At 44.6% G+C, this 24,335-nt stretch overlaps 1 protein-coding gene across 1 annotated transcript in view; it reads right to left on the bottom strand.

Annotated features, from left to right (window-relative positions):
• CMTM4 (CKLF like MARVEL transmembrane domain containing 4) overlaps positions 1–24,061 on the bottom strand; it is a 97,994-nt gene extending 73,933 nt beyond the window's left edge. Inside the window, exon 1 of the mRNA XM_030204487.1 lies at positions 23,537–24,061. Within this exon, the coding sequence (XP_030060347.1) occupies positions 23,537–23,725 (189 nt within the window). The 5' untranslated portion in view covers positions 23,726–24,061. The remainder of the gene's footprint in view (positions 1–23,536) is intronic.
• Positions 24,062–24,335: the final 274 nt, after the last annotated feature.

Genomic DNA, 24,335 nt, shown 5'->3' with positions numbered 1-24,335 from the left:
AGGTCCTGGTACCACCGACGTCGATGCAGCTATCCGATGTCTCGGCGCCGATGCAGAGGCCCGATGCCTCGATGCACTCGATGCAGGGGCGGCCGAGGAAGATGGTCTGGACGCTGACGACGTCGATGCACTCGAAGATCCCGGTGCCGATGCCGACGAAGAGCCCGAGAACAACACGTTCCACTGGGCTAGTCTCGCTACCTGAGTCCGCCTTTGAAGCAGGGAACACAGACTGCAGTTCTGAGGGCGGTGCTCGGCCCCCAGACACTGAAGACACGACGAGTGTCGATCAGTGAGCGAGATAACCCGGGCGCACTGGGTGCACTTCTTGAAGCCGCTGGAAGGCTTCGATGTCATGGGCGGAAAAATCACGCCGGCGAAATCAAAAGCCGAAATGGCGAAATTTGAAGCACCAAAATTTAGAGGGAGAAAAAATCTCGACCGAGGCCGAAAAGAGGCCTACCCCGACGACGAAAGAAAACTTACCGGGGCAAAAAAGCTGGAAGTACGGGGAGGATTTACACGAAACCCGGCGGGGGGTTTCCGGAGCACTTCCCGACTAGGACAAAGCTTTCCCGAAGGAAAAAAACACGTTCAAAACAAATTGGACGCGCGAGGTCGACTTTCCGGGGCTCGACACGGCGAAAACACGACCGTACCGAGTGCGGACAAAAGAAGACTGGCCGGCTCGAGCCGGTTTCGGGCGGGAAGACGGCCGCGCATGCGCGGTGCGCGCGGGCGCGCGAGGGCTAGCAAAGGACTTTGCTAGTGAAGTTTCCGATTGGAGGGGCTGCCGTGGACGTCACCCATCAGTGAGAACAAGCAGCCTGCTTGTCCTCGGAGAAACACCTTGCTAGTGCCCTTTTCATTCGTTTCAGAAACGGGCCTTTTTTCCTAGTGGTACAATAAGGTTAAGTGTGTGTGTGTGGGGGGGGGGGGGGGGGGGGGGGTTTAAACCATCTCGGTTACATTCCTTAGTAATAAGAATGTTGCTACAACTCCTGCCTCTAGCACATTGGTTTCACCAAATGTATGAGCCCACTTACATCTCCGGAACTTTCTTCTTATTACCTTACTTTCTATTTCCCACACTGATTCTCTGCTTCCCTCTTATTTGTGGACTTTAGTCGGCCTGTTATTTAAAATTTAGATGCTTGTCACTTTATTTCCTTTGAAAATTACCTGTTCGAGTAATTTACTTGTATAATTGGTATAATTGCAATAAAAATAAAATATATACATCTTGATTCATGTGTTACCAGCAATGTATTAATGTTCATATGTGAAATAGGTGGCTGATAGATTTCAGCATACAACCTGCTTCAAGGATTTGGGTACAAAACAGTTACTACCAGGGGCGTATCTGGACTCTGGCGGTAGGGGGGGCCAGAGCCAGAGGGAGGGGGCACATTTTAGCCCCCCCCCCCCGGTGCCACCGATCCCCCCCGCCATTTCCGGACCCCCTCGCCACTGCCAGACCCCCCCTCGCCACCAATGACACTCTCCACCCCCTCCCGCCGCAGCCAACCCTCCCCCGCCAGCCGAGGTCCTCTCTTCCATGCAGGCTGCAAGTTGCAATGCTTCCTGTTCTTCTGAGTCTGACATCCTGCACGTACAACGCGCAGGACGTCAGACTGAGTTCCAAATTCTGAGTCTGACGTCCTGCACGTTGTACGTGTAGGACGTCAGACTTAGAAGAACAGGAAGCGTTGCAACTTGCATCCTGCACGGAAGAGAGAACTTCGGCTGGCGGGGGCTTGGGGTCCCCCGCCAGCAAAGATCGGTGATGGGTTGGTGGCGGGCGGGCGGTGGAGAGGGTCGGTGGTAGGGGGGTCCAAGGCGAAATCTGCGGGGGCCAAGGCCCCTTTGGCCCCACGCAGATACGCCCCTGGTTACTACTACTACTACTACTCATTTCTATAGTGCTACTAGACATACGCAGTGCTGTACACATTATATGCAGGTGCTCTCTCTGTATCACTGAGCTCATAATCTAAGTTTTTACACCTGAGGCAATGGAGGGTTAAGTGACTTGCCCAAGGTCACAAGGAGCTGCAGTAGGAATCGAACCCAGGTTGCCAGGATCAAAGCCCGCTGCACTGTTTATCTTGTTGGGCAGACTGGATGGACCGTACAGGTCTTTATCTGCCGTCACTTACTATGTTACTAACCAAAAGGCTACTCCTCCATTCCAGTTAACACAACAATGGAACAGCAAACCAGACCAAGCATATACACTGAGAAGGAAGGAGAAGAGGATTCAACAAGTCAAAATTTAAATAAAAAGGGGGAAAATATTTTAAAATCAAAACTGGGGATAGAGTAGAAGAATGCAAAGGAGGACCGAAACGAGCCCCAAAAAGCTTTTCTCGTTGGGCTTCTCGAGACGCTTGGGTCCGTTTTTTCATTCGAAGACACAGACTGCAAGCGGCTATGGTCGGGCCCAAGGCACTGGATATCGGTTAACTGAGTTGGTCCAGTTGTACCGAGTACAACGTTTGAAGCCACTGGGTGTCTTCGATGACATGGAAGGAAAAACGGCTTAGGCGAAATCAAAAGACGCGATTGTGCCTGATAAAAGAAAAAGGGCACAAAAATAAGGGAATAACTTGGCTGCGACGAAAAACAAAGGAAACTTGAAAAGGGACAAAACCAAACGTAGACTACGGGAACTTTTTTTTTTTTTAAAGACAATAATAATAAAATAAAGAAAAAATTAGGAGAAAAAAAATCGAAAACTCGAAGACTCCTGGGGCTGAGAGGAGCGCAGAAAAAACAAAACTACTGTACCTCAACGAGGAGAAAAGAAAACTGGGGCACACTCGCGCGGCGGGTGAGAAATCAGTCCACGCGCGCCAGAAGACTCTGGCAAAACTGTTTATATTTTGCTTGCAAAATGCCAATTCCTGGGCCAACGCGGACGTCGACCCACATGTGTGAACAAGCAGCCTTGCTTGTCCTCGGAGAAAATACATTGCAACCTGACTGTCCATTTGAATGAGTACAATTTGATTCAGTAACCGATCTCTGAAAGCCTTTAAGTGTTCCAAATAGCCTGGAGCTTCAGAAGGTTGATCCATAAATTTGTCTCCTGGGCTAACCACTGACGTTGAGTGTCAAGCCCATCTAAAATGAGCTCCCCACTCCCAGTTGGATGCATCTGTTGTCAGGACCCTCTGGGGCAGCGGAATTTGGAATGTTGGTCCCAAGGTCAAATTGGACCACACTGTCCACCATAGGAGGGATTAAGGCAGCTGTGAGGTTGCTCAGATGACATCCGCTAGGTTCCCTGTGGCCAGAGACCACTGGGAAGCTAGGATCCACTGGGCAGATCACATATAGAGACATGCCTTGGGAGTATCATGTACAGTGGAAGCCATGTGGCCCAACAACTTCAACATCTGTAAGCCGTGACCTACTGACTGCTGTGAAACTGAGCGTCCTTGGTAACCAGAGTGTATCTATGCTGGAGGAAGAAAGGAGTTACACTTGAACTGTGTCTATGAACTCCTATTGCTGAACTGGAGGTAGATGGGACTGGGGGTAGCTGATAATGAACCCTAGTAGCTGCAGCACTCAAATTGTTCTCTGCATGGACTCCTGAGCAGCCTACTTTGATATGCTCTTCACCAACCAATCATCCAGGTAGGGAAACACAGGGACTCTCAATGTGCGTAGTAATGCTGTGACTATTGTTAGAAACTTGGTAAATACCTTGGAGTCGGACGAGACAACAAATGGGAAAACGCGGTACTGAAAGTGATGTGTGTCCACCCAGAATCGTAGATACTTCCTGTGGCCTGGAAGTACCAGGATATGAGTACAGGAATCTTTCCTTAAGACCAGAAAGCATAGCCAGTCTTGTTCCTGGATCATAGGGAAAAGGGAACTTAGGGAAACTATCCCGAACATTTCATTGACCAGATATTCGTTCAGGGCCCTTAGGTCTAGGATAGGACGCATCCCTCCTGTCTTCTTTAGTTCAAGTACCACCTGGAATAGAATCCCTTGCTTTCTCCTCCTGGTAGAATGGGTTCGACTGCATGGGCCTGGAGAAGGGTGGAGAGTTCCTCTACAAATACTTCCCTGTGATGAGAGCTGAGGTAAGACACTCTTGGTGGTCAATTTAGTGGTTTTTTTTTCAAATGCAGAGTATAACCAAGACAGACTATTTGAAGAACCCACCGGTCAGAGGTTACAAGGGGCAACCTGGCTGGGAAATAAACTCAGCCTTCCTTGTACTGGAAGGTCATCTGGCTTGGTCATTTTAATGGCGGCTATGGAGCCAGTCAAAAGCTTGCCCCCTGCTTCAGTTTGGCTTTTTGCACATGTTGTTGATGAGCATGAGAGCACTGTGGCTGAACAAGTGGAGCGGGATGAGGAGTGTACCTACGTCTCTAACAGAAGTAGGGACCTCATTTTGACTTTCCAGAAAATCTCAGGAGAGGAAGAGGGGGCAGAAGGTGTCCACTGGGAAAGAGTCTACGCATTGCTATACTTTGAGCAGAGATCCTGGACACTATGTCAAAGGCACCCGGGCCAGAAATTTATGACAGGCCTTTTGCTTTCTGGCCAACTGGTAAGTGATTCGGTCTGCTCCGAGGGAGGGTGTCCACCAAGTCAAGCATACCGCACACCAAAAACTGCAAGCAAAGGCTCGTGTACAGCTGGTATGATTGAATATGGGAAATAAGAAGAGGCCCAATAAATCTTACGCCCAAATGAATTCAGTGTCCGGGCCTCTTTGCCTGGGGGGAGGGGGGGGGGGGGAGTTGATTCAAAGTTCCTGGAACTACTGGTTTGCTCAAGTGTGGATTCAACTACTAAGGAGTGATGAAGCAGCTACAGTTTATCAATCCAGGTGCACTCTGAATCAGATACATGGTGTCAATCGTTTTGGAAAAACTGGAACAGAGGGGACTCCCAATTCTTCACTTGAACGTCACAAAGGATCCCGTGAAGAGAGACAGTCACAGCCTCTCTAGGAGAAGAGTTGTAGTCCAGAATCTCAAACATTTTAGCCCTGGGCTCATCCTTCATCTCCTTAACAAAAGCAGAGAAGGAGAGTCTCTCGGGTGGAGATTTCTGTCTCTCCCCAGGAGAGGAGTCTGATGGAATTTCATAAGACTCCTCCTCCAAGAAGTACTTTGGATCATCATCAGATTCCCATGAATAGTCCTAATCAGAGTCAGCAAACTACTCCGTATGGGAGGATCGAGTCTGCACCTACCTCGGATGAGAGAAACCATGTCCACAACTGGAATGGAGCCGAGATGCAGGTTTTACTCTAGACTCCGGTGAAGCTTCCTCCACAGAGGTTGAGGGGGTACCTGTATGGGCAGGTGTTGACACCAGAGGCTGAGGGAAGCAGAGGTAGAGTCATGGCTGGCACAAGTATCCCCGGTGCCAATGGACTCTGGTTCTAAGGAAATGCTCTTGAAGCATGGACCAGATCCATTCAATCGAGGATCAACATCAGGGTCAGGGTGCCGGTTCTGAGACAGCCTGCAGTTGATGGTATCATAGTAGAAACTGGGTCCAGGCTACCAGGAGAATGGCACAAAATCACCACTTCAACAGAGGGGGAGCGCTCCTCTCAAAGCTGATGCTTCTTCGGTATCGAAGTCCTCGATGGCCCACAGCTCCCTACACCATGCGTTGAGAGGGAACGATGCTTGTGTTTCTTGGTCTTCACCCAATGCCAAGCATCGACGTCCCAGGGTGTCGGGTCCCATGCTAACCAGTTGCAGGAGTCCTGCACAGCATCCGGCGTCGAGGCAGGAGGAGACCCGCTCGATGCACATCCACTCCTACTGTCAGATATGGGCCTGTAGCTATAGGGACTAATGCTTCTGATGCCAGTGCAAACGTTGATGATTTGGACCTGGCTCCAAAAATCTTATCTTTTTGAGCCTCTCTGGACTTCTAGATTTTTTTCTGCATATGCAAACAAAGAACACAGTTTTGATGATTATGGTCTGGCCCCAAACACTAGATATACCAGGAATAGGTATCAGCCCCAGAGATGGTCCAATTGCACCAGGTACAGTGCTTAAAGCCACTGGGAACTTTAGACGACGTGGAAGGGAAAATAGCTGAAGCAAAACTAATCAACTTAATGGTGAGGAAAAAAGGGGCACAGCTCATACGAAAAATAGTCGATGGAACCCAGCTGGTGCTCAGGCTAAGATGGCCCTTGGAACCAAAAAAAAAAAAAATAAAGGAAACTTAGAAGGGGAAAAGGCTTTAAGAAAATTATTATTATTTATTGCATTTGTACCCTACATTATCCCACCTTTTTGCAGGCTCAATGTGGCTTACAGAGTGTTGTTATGATGCAGTCATTACATGATCTTAAATACAGTCGATAATAGGCTGAAGGTAGGTGATTTAGATGCAAGGTGCTAGGTAAGGTAATGTGAGAGGCGTTTTTTGATGCACCTGAGTGGTTTGAGGAATGATTTATTAAGGATGTCTTTAGTAGGCTTTGTTGAAGAGATGTGTCTTCAAAGATTTGCGAAAGCTGGTTAGATTGTCCATAGTTTTCAGGGCCATGGGTAATGCGTTCCAGATCTGTGTGCTTTTATACGCAAAAGTAGTAGCGTATGACTGTATTTAATTCCTTTACAGCTGGGGAAGTTCAGATTGAGGAATTTGTGGGCCGATCTTTTGGCGTTTCTAGGCGGTAGGTCCACTAGGTTTATCATATAGAGTGAGGCATCTGCGTGGATGATTTTGTGGACGGTTGTGCAGATCTTGAACTCAATTCGTTCCTTGAGTGGTAGCCAATGTAGTTTCTCTCTTAGAGGTTTCGCCCTTTCATATTTAGTTTTTCCAAAGATGAGTCTGGCTGCGGTGTCCTGGGCTGTTTGGAGTTTTTTAATGGTCTGTTCTTTACAGCCTACGTACAGAGTGTTACAGTAGTCCAGATGACTTATTACTAATGACTGTACTAGGGTACGGAAGATGTTTCTTGGGAAAAAACGTTTTATTCTCTTGAGTTTCCACATCGAGTAGAACAATTTTTTCGTTATATTCTTCACGTGGGTATCGACTAGTGTGAGGTATCGATCAATAGTGACTCCAAGAATTTTCAGATTTTCTGAGATAGGGAATGTGCAGTATGGTGTGGTTATGGTAGGGTAGTTGTTTGTGTTGTATTGGGAAGTGAGAACTAGACATTGAGTTTTTTCTGCGTTCAGTTTTAACTGGAATGAGTCCGCCCAAGAGTGCATGATCTGGAGGCTCTGGTTGATCTCGTTGGTTATTTCGTTTAGGTTACTTTTGAACAAAAAGCTACAATTGAAGAAAAAGAGGGGAAGGAACCCACAAGAGAAGGCATCTGAAGAGCTATCAACCAACACGCTGAAGAGAACACTGAAAAAACATGAGCTCTTTTCACTGAGGATGAAGAAAGACTGCTGATCCCACACTCTTAAGTCGGTAGGGAAGTCACCCACACATATGCGGTGGGAGCGCTGCCATAAGATCTTAAAAGGGAAAGTACGCCAATGCAGAGTTTACGCACCGGGCTCCATAGATGCCACCCATATGTGACATTAATATGGTGTGTGTTTGTCCTCGAAGAATATAGAATTTTCTTTTCCACTGAAAAGGGTTTAACAAAAGGTCATAATGAGGCTCAGAAAACAAAGTCTAAGTTAATGTTAGGAAATAGTTCCATCACAGAAAGTAGCCTACCAGTGGAGGTGGTAGAGACAAAAATAGTTACAGAATTCAAGGGAGCATTGGATAAGTACAGTAGGATCCTTAGCTGCACATGAAGTGAGAAAGAAAAACATATTAACTGGGGCTTACAACAACACAAAAGGAATTAAACTGGGCTGACTAGATGGACCTTATCCATCAACATATTATGTCTTTAATTTACGAGGATGGCACTTTTCTCCCTTGGAACTAAAAATATACAAAATTTATCCCACAAAATGCAAAGGAAAAAAAATTATAGCTTCCAAGTTATTTAAAAAAGCACGTGCCTCGTGCTCTGGTTGAGTGACATAATTGCATGTGCTTTCAGAGAAACCACAGAATGGTCAGCATTTTTCCAAGTGGAAAAATACCCACAGAAATTCTGTAAAAGTCATCCCTACCAAGCAGTTTCTATTCTCTAAGCTAAACTATCATTGTACAGTAACAGAGCTGCAATACAAATTCTGCATAAATGAAAATGTGCTCACAAAACATTAATAGGACTGCTAGATTGGAAAAGTTCATTTATGGTGCACATACATGGAATACATGCCAATATCAAATATCTATATATATCTTCTATATATATATAAATGTGTGTGTTTGTCCGTGTCCGAACTCCTCCGGCCCCTGAAGAGCTACAGCCACCAAAACCCAGCATGCACTCTATCCACCATTGCCAAGGTTATTGTGTAGTTTGAAGCTACTTGGTTCATGGGGGGGGGGGGGGGGGGGGGGGGGGTTGCAATACCTCCTTCCATTAACTGAACAAGCTGCAGGTCGGAAAGTTCTTTCTTGCTTTTGCTAAGTGACAAACTGCTTGGGACAGGGTGAGGGATCAGAGACTGGTGGGGAGAAACACAGACAGCAGCTGTGCAGTTGTCCCTTTCTCATTCTCTAATACCTTCTTCCATAACAATTTCAGTACAAAGGGTGGTTCAGAGACTGCTGGAAACAGGGTAGAGAGAAAACATTGGGGTCAGGATGGGAAGTATGTGTCTGTGCATGAATTCACTACCTCGCCAGGGGGAACGCTCCTAAAAAAGGGCAGTAAACTGAATTTCAGTATGCACTTGAAAAGAAGGCCGTGTTTGACAGGAAAACAGTGAAAGCCAAACGGCAGATACTTGCTAGATTGAAAGAAACAACTAATCAAGAAAATCAATCTAAACAAACTAATCAGAAAAAAAAATAGTGCTAGGTAGGAATCCAGTCTCCACATTTCCTGATTTAAGGGAATATTAAACTCAATGTCACCCTTCTCACACATCCCTCAGCAAAACACCCTAGTCACACTCACTCATTCTAATATAGCACTCAGCAAAACACCCCACTCACACTCATCCGTTCTCACACACCCCTCAGCAAAACAGCCACAATCACACACCCCAGAATAGCACCCCCCCCCCACTGACACTCACCTGTTCTCACACACCCAAGAGTAGCACACCTCCACACACACTCATCCCTCACATACTTATACAGTGTTATTGCACATAAATAAAACCTTGCTTTTCTCAAAGTACTAACCTATAGCTGAGCAACACCAGCGGGAACAGCTAGACAGATTTTACCTGTCTCTCTCTCCCTCTATAAAATCAGAAGCTCTATTGTTCTAGCCCAAGTCACTGAACTTATATTATCCTAAAGAGATAACTCTAATCTGCTCACAAAAAGTTCCAGTTTTTATTGGTTCTGCTTGAAAATTGCTAACAAGTCCTGCCCCTTCTCCAACAGATTTTCTTCTTTAGGCCAAACACATTCAATTCCTTTGAAGTTCATATGCCCTAGTCCACATGATCTTCAATTTTTCTTCTTTGGACCTTCTCCAAAATCATTAGGGCCTTTAACAACCTACTAACAAGACATTTCTCACTCTAAAAACTGCTCCATGCAAAACAGCAGACATGCTTATGAAGTGTGAGAAGACAGCTTTTATATAACAATGCCCCGCTCAGCTGTAAACTGTCTATGCTCAGAAATGAGGGAATTGTCACGTCCCATCCCTGGCTCATGGCAAGCAGGTTAGATTGCATATGTTTTCCTAGCAGGAGATTTTTAATTTGGAGCAGTCTGGGTGAACACTTGGATTACTTTCTGGGAACGATAAATCAAGTCTGGAGTACATAGGGGCCTGCTAAAAAGTCCCTGTTAAAAACCATGTGTGTTTAAATCCACGGTAGAAATTACCTATTTTGAAATAACAAGCAATGCTCAAAGAAATTTGTATACAAACGAGATTCATATAAATTCAGCAAGCAGCTCGGCAGGGAAAGCACCTAGCACATGTGAAGAACAGTCTCCCTGTAAATGTCCATGTTCTGCGCATGCCCAGGAATCCAGTTGCTGTACTCCCTCCTTTCCCCTTCAGTACTTGTTGGCTACATTGTCCCCCTGTCTCCTTTACCTTGCAGTGCTCCGATGATGACTCCATCTTCCTCCTGCAGCTTACTTGCCTTCCCTCAGGCTGCCCCACCCCCAATGGGAAGCTCCTCCTTGCTGAAAGCCCCCCCCCCCCATTGACAACATAGGGATTTTCCCCCCAACCCATTGGCTGTCTGCTTGTTTCTCTACTCCCAGCTGACATCATAGGGGCATTTCCCAACCCACTGGCTGTCTGTTTGTTTCTGCCCCCTAAGCTGTTCACTGCTCTCTCACCCTGATTTGCTATTAAAAAAGAAAATCTCATCAGCAGACATCATTGGGGCTTTCCCCAGCTAATTGGCTGCCTGCTTGTTTCTGCCCCCTAAGCTGTTCACTGCTCTCTCACCCTGATTTGCTATTAAAAAAGAAAATCTCATCAGCAGACATCATTGGGGCTTTCCCCAGCTAATTGGCTGCCTGCTTGTTTCTTCGCCCCTCTAAGCTATTCTCTGCTCTCGGGCAAGTTTTGTTATTGAAAAATGCAAGCAGAGTTCTCCTTCCAGAAGTTGTCCACACACGACAGTTCCAGACCTGTAGGAAAATTAGGTAGGTGCTCTTTTCCGTGCATCGCATGGAATGCTCATCTTAATACTAATGAGAGAATTGTAATATATTTGCACTGGATTATCACCGACAGCTACAGCAAAATGGTTAAAGCCACACAGAACATTTAGTCCTTTAGATTGTAAGCTCTTTTGAGCAGGGTCTGTCCTTCTTTGTTAAATTGTACAGCGCTGCGTAACCCTAGTAGCGCTCTAGAAATGTTAAGTAGTAATAGTAGAACCCCTTTGGGCATCAGACGCTAGATAACATTTGCTTTACTCCAACCGGTCTAAAGAAAATGTTGTAAGCAAGGTAAGCTTTGTGCATTGGGCCCATAGTCTTCTGTCACTCAAAGTAAAGTTTCAAAGTCAACCAAGCTCCTTCACATCAAAGACTGTCCTGCCGCATTCCTATTCCCCCACCCCAAACTGCAAAGAGGAAGACACTTTTCAAAAGTTTTTTTTTTCTTTTGGGGTGGGGGAGTGGCATATTAATAGGCATTATGACACAAAGAGGAGCATAATCGAACGGGGCACCCAAGTTTACCTGAGGGCGTCCTCGCAGGACGTCCCCGCGAAGGGGCGGGGAAATACGTATTTTCGAAACAAGATGGGCGTCCATCTTTCGTTTCGATAATACGGTCAGGGACGCCCAAATCTCAACATTTAGGTCGAACCTAGAGATGGTTGTCCCCGGTTTTTGCCGATAATGGAAACCATCTCAAAAACAACCAAATCCAACTCATTTGGTCGTGGGAGGAGCCAGCATTGGTAGTGCACTGGTCCCCTGACATGCCAGGACACCAACTGGGCACCATAGGGGGCACTGCAGTGGCCTAACTGATGCACTAACTGAACAGAAAAAGCTCTTCCCTTACTGATTCCTTAACGATTTGGAAAGGAACGGGCATGCATGAAGAAAATCGCATACAAATGAGCTGCTCACTGTTAGCTCATTTGCACACAATTTCCTTCCTAAGGAGGGGAAGCCAGTGCAGAGCAGCCAAGCATTATGCGTGGCTGCTCTGCGCATGCCAAAAATGGTTTCATACATGCAGATAAGCTGCGTGTATAATAGCTGTCTACAACCATAAATAAATTGCCATCTACAACCTTAGAAAAATACAAGTCCAGGTGAAAACGTCCAAGTGCTCGTCAGGGATGTTAAAAAAAAAAAAAATTTTTTTTTTTTAAAGAGTAAGGGGGAAGGACGTCTTTCGCTATGCCTCTGTCCCTGCAACGGCAGTTGAGGACGTCCTTCGCTATGCCTCTGTGCCTGCGATGGTAGTTGAGGACATCCAAAATGTGGATGTTTCTGTGAGAAGGATGTCCATGGCTGGATGTTTCTGTGAGAAGGACGTCCATGCCTGCTATGCCTCCGACACCCCCTTTATTTATTTGGATTTTGGATCACAAGTAGCAGCAGTGGGATTTGAACCAGCCACCTCTGGATTGCAAGACCAGTGCTCTAACCACTAGGCCACTCCTCTCCTTTGAAATTTGGCCATCCCTGGAGGGGGGGGGGGCAGTTCAGGACGTCCAAAATGTTTGAAAGAAGGACGTCCATGCCTTCGCTATGCCTCCGCTGAGAAACACATACCTCCCCCTCCCAGGGACCTGCATACTGCTGCGATGGACATTTCAGGCTGGCAAAAAAGGTTTTTACAGTTGTTTTTTTCAGGGTGGGAGGGGGTTAGTCACCACTGGGGGAGTCAGGGGAGGTCATCCCCGATTCCCTCCGGTAGTCATCTGGTCAGTTCGCACACCTTTTTGAGGCTTGGTCATAAGAAAAAAATGGACCAAGTCGGCCAAGTGCTCCTCAGAGACGCCCTACTTTTTCCCATTATCGCACGAGGACGCCCATCTGTTAGGCATGCCCCAGTCCTGCCTTCACTAATCCTCCAACACGCCCCTGGGAACTTTGGTCATCCCCGCGACGGGAAGCAGTTGGGGACATCCAAAATTGGCTTTCGACTATGCCGATTTGGGCAACCCTGAGGGAAGGACGCCCATCTCCTGATTTACGTCGAAAGATGGGCGCCCTTCTCTTTTGAAAATAAGCCTGAAAGCTTTTCGGAAAGAATCATCTAACTTTCTAATTCATTTATACATGTTCAAAATTAAAGATATAAGAGCAAAACAAGGCAATACCTTTTTATAAGCCTTGATAAATTTATTTATTGGCATTTGCTATACTGCACTTCATAAATCAAAGCAGTGTACAAAGTTTTAAAAGAAAGGAACACAGAATACAAGAAAACAGGAGCAGAGAGAATTCTTTGAGCCTAGGAGCCTGCAACTGAGACACCCCCCACCACTTTCTCCCCTGAAGTTCAAGAACTTAGCAGACTGGGGGGTTGGGGAGGGTGAGTGGGAGTGAAGAGCCCCTCCAAAGTGTGTAGAAACTTTAGAAACCAATTTACAGTGATAGGAAATAAAAAAAAAAAAAATTCCCCCCCCCTCCTGATTTCCCTTATTATTGCATATATGTCACACTGAATGGTTTCTGATCTTTAAACAAAATATATTAGACAGAATGGAACTTGAAGCAACACATGACAGAGTTTTAAAATTATTACTTTATTTAAGGAACAAAGTTATACAACACCTAAATTACACAAGTGAAAAAGTCACTGCCCTCTAAACTTAATACATGACTGCATTAATTTTAGAAGCAATAATTGTAATCAAACCTGGGTGACTTGACTCAGCTGAAAAGCAGCAGAAAGAATTAACCTGCATGCTAGAATCTCTCCAGATCTGTACCTCAGTATTTCAACCACTCATGTTACCTTACACTTGTTCAGTATGATTCAGTGGGAATGCAAGCAACTACCGTATTTTTCGGACTATAAGACGCACTTTTTTCCCCCAAAATTTGGGAGGAAAATGGGGGGTGCGTCTTATAGTCCGAAGGTAGAGATTTGGCTGGCTGGCTGGCTGGCTGGCAGGCCGCCCGCCCGCCCTCCCTCCGAGTTCGGGATCGCCCTCCCCCCCGGCCCTGTCACCACTTCTCCCCTTACTCACGCGATCTTCCCTGGTGGTGTAGTGACGTCGGGGCAGGAAAGAACCCCCTCTTTCCTGCCCAGCGCGCTGCTCTCCATCCTCCTGTATGCATTGCTGCCTGACGGTCTCGGCGAGATTCAAAATGGCCACTGAGACTTCAATTCTCGGTGGCCATTTTGAATCTCGCTGAGACCGTCAGGCAGCAATGCATACAGGAGGATGGGGAGCAGCGCGCTGGGCAGGAAAGAGGGGGCTCTTTCCTGCCCTGATGTCACTAGACCACCAGGGAAGATCGCGTGAGTAAGGGGAGAGGTGGTGACAGGGCCGGGGAGGGGGAGGAGGTAACCCTGAGGGCGATCCCGAACTTAGAGGGAGGGATTCAGACAAGACGCACCGGAGCACCTAGGTTTTAGAGGAGGGAAAAAGCAAATTTTTTTTTTCCTATTTCCCTCCTCTAAAACCTAGGTGCATCTTATGGTCCGGTGCGTCTTATAGTCCGAAAAATACGATAATCTGCTCTGAAACAGCAACAGTTTGGGGCAAAAGTTGAAGTCTTCTTACAAATCATATGGATTTGTACCTTTATAAAACAAAATGGACTCATTGCCAAGAGTACTTAAATCATACTCTGAAGAACTTCTATGATTGTATAGCAGGCTTCAACTAAGCTGACCCAGAGTTAACACTTAAGGAACACTCTCAGCATGGACAAGTACCTTAAAAATGAGAACCTAACTTTTGATACCTTTGTGGTAAGTACCACTAAAGAACGCAACTGTACTATAATAACTCTCCCATCCACCTGACTTGTACTGTAGCTGAAGCCTAACAAAGTGTGCTTTAGTATAAAGGTATTTTCAGAATGTGAGGACAAACACATTTATCTTCTTATGGTGGGGATTCTCAATCCATTCCTCAGGACACACCCAGCCAGTCAAATTTTCAGAATATCCACAATGAATCCACATAAAAATCTTCATGCAATTTGCATTTTTAAAATTTTCCCTCAATTTATCTACTTTCTAATATCTCAAGGATACCTTGGGTTTAGCAAACGCTGAAATATTAAAATGCTATTAACGCTGTCTAATTTTTTTTTTTTTTTTTTTTTTTTTAATGCAGACCTGTCCCCCTTTCCCCCGTGTTTACCTCAACAGCTGGGCTCGGTCATTGGGTTTTCACTTCTTCCTTGGCACTGCCTCAAAGTCCTTTTTCTTCCACTGCACTGCCAGGCTCTACAGATACTTGAGCGAAGTCTCGCAGTTTCAAGTCCCGTGAGACTTCCCCAACTTCCTGCACAGCGCAGCTCAAAAATATGTAGAGCCCAGCAGTGCAAGGGAAGAAAAAAAAAAAGGACTTTGAGGCAGTGCAGAGGAAGAAGTGAAAATTTGGAGCCTAAGCCCTGCTGTTGAGGTAAACACCGGGGGATGGGGGGTCCTGCGTTTAAAAAAAAAACCCAGGGGGCATGAGAGAAAAACAAAGAGGGAGAGAGAAAATATTGTGTTCAATAGGAGAGTGCTAGTATAAAAGGGCGAAATGCCCCAAATGCATGCTGTGATTAAGAGAAATTAACAGTACAATTAAAATTTTTAATTGTGCATTTATTGCAATTAAAACTTTTAATCATTGCCCACCCTAGTAAAAAAAAAAAAAAAGCATGCACTACCTCTACTGCATGCAAATACATTGTGGATATCCTGAAAACCTGACTGGCTGCCTGAGAACTGGGTTGAGGACCACAGTATCCTTTTTCATGCCAAATAGCTTATAATACAATTCTGAATAGCTGGGTTATACTAAGCAAACAGAAGCAGTCAAGTTCAAGAACCCAACCCCAGGAAAAGCAAACAAACAGGTGAGTTCAAGAAGTCACCTCCAACAAAAGCAAAAGTGGGACAACAGTGGGAGAAAAAATAATAATAATTAAAAAAAAAAAAACAACTCTCAGGCAAAAAGATATGCAAAAAGCAGGAGTCAAACATAGCTGGAAAGAAATGAGCACAAATGCTTGGAGTCTCAACAACAAAGTGCAGGATCTGCAAGCCCTGATGGTTGTTTTATGTTTTAAGTTACATACTGAATTTTCTGTTGAATTGAGTATGTTTGTTTACTATTATAATTCATTTTGAACTTTGGAATATGCAGAACAGAAGTGTTTTAAATAAATGTTAGAGGCAGTGTTGTATAGTAACTAAGGTGGATCCAATAAAAGTCCTCTCACAGTTTCTAAACAAGGTCTTTATTCAAAACAGGTAAACAACCCGACACGTGTCGGGTTGTTTACCTGTTTTTACACGTCACGTGTCGGGTTGTTTACCTGTTTTGAATAAAGACCTTGTTTAGAAAGACACCAACTGTGAGAGGACTTTTATTGGATCCACTGTTGTTCGTTTGTCTTTGTTCTCCTGTGGAGAGATCACCTTCTGTGGTGTTTGCTTTGTATAGTAACTAAGTAAATGTAACTAGAAGTAAAGTAAACGTTTTGTCACTTATTTGTAAAAAAGTACTGGAAACATTTGTTATTTTTACTGACGTAATAATTTCACCAATTTTTACTACTTTTACTCGGTTACATCTGATACTTGCAGTTAAAAGTAAAAGTGGAAGCGAGGTGTAAATGATGATCCCTCAGTAAACCAAATGAAACCAAAACCTAAAACAGGATATTGCTATTGCAAACCTCATCTTAAGTTTTGCTGTTTGGGAATACAGCCTATTAGAATAGTGGAGCTGCCTGTGGTTGTTGAACAGGTTACTGATTTCCAGCCAAACAGAACAGTGATGAGTTGGGTCACTTTAAAGCATAGGTGCAATGAGCAGGGCTGAGAGCCCCCATTTTCAAGGCAGCGCTGGAAAAGGAGGGAGTGTACTACTCCCTCCTCCAACAAAGGTATGGGGGAGTGTGGGGAAGAGGGCAACTAGACCACTAGGTTGGGGGGGGGGGTTTGGTTTGATGCCCACTGGACCACCAGGGCTTTTTTTTTTAGGGGGGGTGCAAGGCAGGGTTAGGGGAGCTGGAGATCCAATGGTTCTCCAGCCCCCTGTGAACTTGTGTCAGGGGTGACTGTAGGTCCGCCGGTCCTCCAGCCCTCATGTTGCTGGAGTAGGGGTTCAGTGGAGCACTAGGCCACCAGGGCCTTCCTGTTTCAGGGGGTCTGGTGGTCCCATGGACCTCCAGCCTCTGTGTTTGACAGGTCTGGGATTTTGACAGCCCGGACTTGTCAAACAAGTGCGGGAAGCTCAGACACAATCCTTCTGCACTGGAGGATGTGAATGGCATGAGGAAGGACCTAGCGAAGCTAGAGGAATGGACCTATATTTGGCAACTAAGATTTAATCCCCAAAAAATGCAGGGTCATGCACTTGGGTCGCAAAAATCTGAGGAAATGGTACCGTATAGGGGGTGTAGTGTTCAGTGTGCGAAGGAAGAACGGGACTTGGGGGTGATTGTGTCTGACGACCTTAAAGCTTTCAAACAGGTAGAAAAAGCGACGGCCAAAGCCAGAAGGGTGCTTGGGCGCATAAAGAGAGGCATGACCAGCAGGAAAAATGAGGTGATAGTGCCGTTGCATAAGTCTCTAGTGAGGCCTCATTTGGAGTACTGCGTGCAGTTCTGGAGACCGCACCTACAGAAAGATATAAACAGGATGGAGTCAGTCCAGAGGGCGGCTACGAAATTAGTAAACGGTCTTGAATGCAAAAATTATAGGGACAGGCTTATGAACCTCAACATGTATACACTGGAAGAGAGGAGGAAGAGAGGCAACATGATAGAAACGTTTAAATATCTCAAGGGCATTTATGTACAGGAAGAGAGTCTTTTTCAATGAGGGGAACGAGGGGGCATATGACAAAGTTAAGAGGGAATAGGCTTAGGAGTAACCTAAGGAAGTATTATTTCACAGAAAAGGTGGTGGAGGCGTGGAATGGCCTCCCGGTGGAGGTGGTGGAGTCGAGGACTGTTCCAGAATTTAAAAAGGCATGGGATAAGCATGTGGGATCGCTTAGGAACAGGAAGAATTAGGGGTTACAGAGGATGGGCAGAGACTGGATGGGTCATATGGCCTTTATCTGCCATCATGTTTCTATGTTTCTACTTTACCCTATGATCAGAGATAATGACGTGCATAAATTTGCATACTATCATCTCTGATCATAAGGGTGGTAAAGCCCCATGCTGTTCCAGCGCTATTTTTAGAGTGCTGCTGGGAACAGCGCAGGGCTTTTGATCATCTGGGCACCAGTCAGAATACATCAGTAATACTGCAGCCTGGCCTGAATTGAAGGAACGTTTTATCCAGTCTGAACACTACTTCCTGCCAGTGCAGCTGTTGAACACCTTTTTATCTGTGCTGGATTAATAATGACTCACAAGCACACTCATAAGAGTGACAGCCATTTTCAATATTTTTTCTACAATCAAAGCAGATTGAATTGTAGGGTAATAAAGTTGGATAAAAACATATTATGTTACTAAGTTATGATAGTCCAGAACAGCTCAATCCAAAACCCCGTCTATAACCCAGATTTCCTGGTCCATGGGAGCTAAATGGATCACGATAAAAAACACAATCAAATGTCCCAGTAAAGTCATGGTTCAAAAAAAAAGTAAAACTATAACAAAAATAAAATGTCTTATTTACAATGTTAATGGCATAATGAGCAACAAACACGGTAGCCTGAAATATAAAGTCAAATATAAACTACAGAAAAGATATAGAGATTTTGAATAAATTTTATGATGAAGATTGATTAGTTTATAGTTTGTGTCTTGTACCTTTAAAAAACTAAACCCAGGTTACAGGTCAGGTTCTGGATCACAATTCCTCTACTGAACAGATTTTTAAAACTAGCCACTCAAGTGAAATTTCACCTTCCACTGGCCTGCAAGTCATCCGCATTATGCCAATGTATGACAAGTTGATTGCATTTTGTACTTATTTTTACAAAGAAGTTTAAGATTCAGAACTGGCAAATGATGCTGCTAGATCTGAGTTACTTTTCTTTATACTGTATATGCTGACAGACTGTACTTTGGCTATGCTTGGATCTGGGGATGTGGCAGTATTATGGTTAATATAGGACTTCTTTTACAAAGCTGTGCTAGCAATTTGTTTGCGGTAAACAAGAGGAAGCCCATTCAATTCCTATGGGCTTCCTCTCATTTGCCACATGGGAATCGGTAGTGCAGCTTTGTAAAAGAAGCCCATAGATTGTTATGGACTTCATTAGCATGTTCATAAGGATTTAACTCTTGTTTCCAGTTTCCTCAGGACAGGGAGGGGAGTAGAATTTGTTTTATTATATGGAATTATACTTTATAAAACTAAAAAAATATATATATTCCAGTTGGTCTAGCACAGTTTCAGCGGCTCCAATACGTGGAGCAGAATTCAATATTGAACTTTTTAAATACCCTCTAGAGAAGCAATTTTTTCCCCTGAAAGGGTTCTGATACTTTATTCAACAAGGTTGCTAAGAAACACAACTGTTTAAAAAAGCAGAATAGCTCATTTTCAAAGCTTTTATCTTCCTGTTAATACAGAAAGATTAAAGATCTTCCGTTTTCTTTCCATCTCAAATTTGCTAATTAACTGTTAAAATTAGATTCTAATGATATGTCTGTCCCATATTTGTTTTACTTTAAATTATTTTCAGCTCTTACTGCAAACACAAATTACGCAGCTGTAGAACACACCACAAATGAGAAGTTAAGCCAAGGTATTACTATAATGTCCTATAATCACAATTGGCTTTTGTGGTTCCCACACAATTTTAAATTTGGAACCTATGCAAGCTACCTCATAAATGCAGCTCAGACACTGAATGCTTTGCCAAATTTTACCGCTTATCAAACCAGCAAAGCATTTTTATACATAAAATGTTACTGTATATGAATGTCTGGAGCCTCTTATTTTCTGAATATTCCCTTGCTGCATCTGACTCAGGAACGGCTGAATACCTTGAAGTTAATCACTACTTCCAAAACACGTTTCCTTTGGGACCAACAAACCAGAACATTTGAATCTGTCGAAAGTAAAATGACCAGAACAAGCAGCACAGGAGCAATAAAAACAAACCGAAAAGGTTCACAAATTAAGAGAGCTATTGATCCCATCAGATCAAAGTTCCTGAACAGTTACAGCCTTAAATTGACTAAGGTTCCATTCTGTAAATGAAGTTTGCAAAAAGAATAAACAGTTGATTAAATCAGCAGGTGTACAACGTATACAACTTTGCAATGAAAAAAAAAAAATGCCAAAGGAAAAATAACTCGATACCATTCTGAAATAATAGAATCCAACTGCCCAATGTGAAACTGAAGCAACTGTACAGCACCTTATTAAGGCAAAGCAAAGCAGTCTAATCATGGATGGAGCAGTGGCCTAGTGGGTCAGGACCTGTAAAATTCATATTTGGAGTCATGACCTGGGTGGGCTTTCTATAGGTGCGTCATTACTTTGCAACTTGAGGTGAGGGTGTCACAAAATTTACTGGCTGCCATCACGGGGTCACACCCACAAAAGATTGATATGCACTGGCTTACCAGGAACCAGGAGATGACATGTTGTTCAGGTTCATTCTGCCCTAGATACCCACTATAAGCCCTCTCTAGGGCACAGCCTTACTTATACTGAGTGTTACTTGCTTTATTTTTTTATTTTTGTTACATTTGTATCCCGCGCTTTCCCACTCATGGCAGGCTCTATGCGGCGGGCAATGGAGGGTTAAGTGACTTGCCCAGAGTCACAAGGAGCTGCCTGTGCCGGGAATCGAACTCAGTTCCTCAGGACCAAAGTCCACCACCCTAACCACTAGGCCACTCCTCCACAGGTTGAACACAGGTTTAGAGATGCAATTATATCAAAAATCCAACTGTAATAATTTGTATCTTATTTGGTGCTACTCTGCTCTTACTTAATATTTTCTGGTATTGTAAACCTTGCCTGTTTTATTTATTGTAAGCCACATTGAACTCGAGTATGTTCAAGATGATGTCAGATATAAATGTCAAAATAAACAAAAATTGCAATGTAAGAAAAGTAAATCAACATTTGTAGCAGATACAGCCTAAAGCCAAGCAAGCAAAGTGAAACATGCGCCGATATGATCGCTTTAAGGTCTGCTGAAAAGCCCGTTATTTCCAAGTAAGTTGTGCTTTTAAGTACAAGAATATTTTATTATATCTAAAGTTACTGCATCCAAACCTATTGTGTCCCATAAGCTGTTTTGAACCTCTAGCATTTTAAAAATTAAGTTTTAAGAAAGCAAGTTATGACAACTCTTTTTACAAAGAAGCACATAATTATAGAAATTACAGTTAACATAAACACAATATCGAACACTGAACCTAAAGCATGACAGTTCTATAGAAATAAGGTATCATGGATATGCCATCCTACATGGGCAAAGAGGTGCAGCCAGTAAGCCATAATGCAATTCCTGCCTTAAATCTAAAAAGTATGAAAGAACTGAAGCCAAGCCACTTAGTCTAGATGTCATGCACTATTTGGCAAATCAAATTACAACTGTTTGCTCTAAACATAAAAGTTAACCACAGATGCATATTTTATGCAACATCATTTACACAAAGAAGATCACAGTGCCTGTTTTTGACAGTACAGGACTGGACTTTAGAAAAATGTTTATAAGCTCCTCTGATGCAACCCAAATTATATGACCATTTCTCAAAGCCTGAAAAGAGCAAACAATGCTTTTATTTGATCCAGCCACAGGCAATTGTTGAAAAAAATCAACAAAAAAAACCACCTAGAGCAACTAACCACAGAGCACAAGGGAAAACAATAGAATACAGTCAGGATTAAGCCCCTCGTATCTGGTTATCAACTAACACACATGTATTTTTTTACATCACCAAGCCCTGGTTACATCATCACAGTTTGGGATGTATGAAATCAAAACTAAATATTGAAATATTACACACTTTGGAACCTCAGAATATTTATTGATTTATTTATTTATTGCATTTGTATCCCACATTATCCCACCTCTTTGCAGGTTCAATGTGGCTTACAATTCGTCATGGATGCTGGAGGTAGAAGAGAACATACAATTGGTTTTACAGAGAGTTTTGGGTTACATGGTGGTGAAATACACGATAGTTTTAAAGCAAAAGACATTAAAGAACATTTCTGGATTTATTAGAGATAGTGCAGTTACACGTGTTGATCGTTGCGATATATTTTGTCAAAGAGATAAGTTTTCAGTAGTTTGCGGAAGTTGATCAATTCATAGACCGTTTTCAGGTTGCGTGACAACGCGTTCCAGAGCTGCGTGCTTGTATAACAAAAGGTTGATACATGCATTAATTTGTATTTCAAGCCTTTGCACTTGGGAGGATGAAGATTAAGGAATGTGCGAGAAGATTTTTTTGCGTTTCTGGGTGGTAGTTCTATTAGGTCTGACATATATGCTGAGGCATATATGGATGAAACCATGGATGATTTTATGGACTAGGGTACAAAGTTTGAACGTGATGCGTTCTTTGAGTGGGAGCCAGTATAGTTTTTCACATAGGGGTTTTGCGCTTTCCTATTTTGATTTGCCGAATATTAGTCTGGCTGCCATGTTCTGTTTACGCAATGGTTACGATATTCTGGTATTCACACCATGTTCAAGATAATTCAGAATACCTTACTCCTCGTGGACCTTGGCCTTCAATTAATTGCACACTTCAATGCAGTGCCTACAACTGAGGTGTCAAACCACAACTCCAGGGGGCTGCAAATTCTGAAAACCCAAAACGTTTGGGGCCTCCCAGGTTGCGGTTTGACATCCCTGAATTAAGAAGTTATCAGTATTATTACCATGCCAACTACGGGGGGGGGGGGGGGGGGGGGGTCACTATGGGCAATTCAACAAGGTAGAGGCACTCTACATGAAGAGCTTACTTTTAAAGCCTTTACCATACCACCTTAAAATACGTCTGAAGAATGTTGCTGTGGAAAATGTCAAAAGAGGACCTTCTGTATCAAAGGCACCTTTGTCCCTAACGCAACATTTTTTATCTGCTTCAATAAAGGCGACTAGCGAGATAGCAACCTGCAGGGCAAACAAGGCTGCTATTAACTGCCACAGTTAAAGGCAGCATCGGGGGGGGGGGGGGGGGGGGATTTATTAACAGCCTTTATGAAGAGAGAGATTCACCCAAGGCGGTGTAAAGCAAGTACATACGAGTTTAAATTGCTGGGCAGACTAGATGGACCTTGCAGGTCTTTTTCTACCGTCATCTACTATTATGTTATGTTACAGCTGAACATAAACCTTACAATGTTAACTGCCTAAAAACAATAGTGAAATTTGAACTTCTGGCCCCAATTATAAGTTCTCTATATCCTTCTTATAAACGTAGCTGCTAGAGAAATCTCGCCGAGGACCAGAAAACTAATACTGAATTTAGGCGCAGATCCCAGAACAGGGCTGTAGAAACAGGTTGGTGAAGGAAAAGAAAAAGGCTAAACAGTGTCAGCTACAATACTCGGCTTAGGAACAGCGAGGGAGCTGGAAAGACAGGGATGAAGCAACAGATCCTAAGCCCCAGGGGTAGGCAACTCCGGTCCTCGAGAGCCGCGGGGCAGGTCAGGTTTTCAGGATATCCACAGTGAATAGGCAGGAGAGAGAGAGATTTGCAAGCACTGCCTCCATGGTATGCAAATCTCTCTCCTGCCTATTCACTGTGGATATCCTGAAAACCTGACCTGCCTGCGGCTCTCCCACCCCTGCCCTAGCCTACTGCACCCTCCTGACTCCTGAAACTACTGGCTGCCAGCTCACTTCTTGCAAAAGACCAGAGGAGCTCCTCCCCTCTCTCTCTCTCTGGTTTCCATACCTACCACTTGGGTCACTTTGAGGATGCCGAAGACGGAGCGCAGGTAGTCCAGGTCGCACCTGTAGCCCCCCAGTGGGCGGCGCTGCAGCACCGGCTCGGTGGTGGGCTGATAGGGGCTGCTGGCGCCCGAGATCATGGACGTGCTGGACGCCTCCCCATCGAAGCCGTCCAGGTCCTCGCTGTTACCCCTCATCTTGGAAGCGCAGAGCCCCGACGAAACGCAACGGCAGAGACGGCGACGGATTCCCCCTCACAGACGAGAGGCGAAGGGAAGACTAAGGGACATCGGCCCAGACCTTCTATAGCGCCCAGAGAGCGGGGCCCAGTCCGGGAGTAGCGCTGCCGGTTTTCCAACGGGCAATAGAGACAGCGAATCGCTACTGTAAAGCAGTCCACGGCCCCCAGTCAGCAGCAGGAACGAAGAAACCCCGGCGGCCACTGCTCCCCGCCTCCATCCCGCCACCGCGTCCACACGCCCCCGACCGCTGACGTAAGCCACAGGTACGGCCTGACGCGAAGGGCGTAGAACCATTCCGCGCCCTCCCCGCCGGATCTTTTTCTTTTAATTTATTTAAATTCGCTCCCTTACTCGGCTGAGGTACTAAAGTGCAGTCGCGTCTCCGGCAGCAAAAAAAAAAAAAAAAAACCCCGCCCCGACAAAACAGGTTGCGCATAAAAGTTGGCTACGTGGAAGCAAGGGAGGCGTTTCTGGTCTGTACTGCAGCAGCATGACCCATGTGCGATTAGGAAAATCTTAGCATCACATTGCTTCATATATTTATTTGTTTGTTTGTTGCATTTGT

The sequence above is a fragment of the Microcaecilia unicolor genome, chromosome 5 (genome assembly GCF_901765095.1).
Source record: "Microcaecilia unicolor chromosome 5, aMicUni1.1, whole genome shotgun sequence".
In the NCBI taxonomy this organism is placed as follows: Eukaryota; Metazoa; Chordata; class Amphibia; order Gymnophiona; family Siphonopidae; genus Microcaecilia; species Microcaecilia unicolor.
The sequence above is the reverse complement of the archived record's forward strand: the minus strand, read 5'-3'. Positions and strand labels throughout refer to the sequence as shown.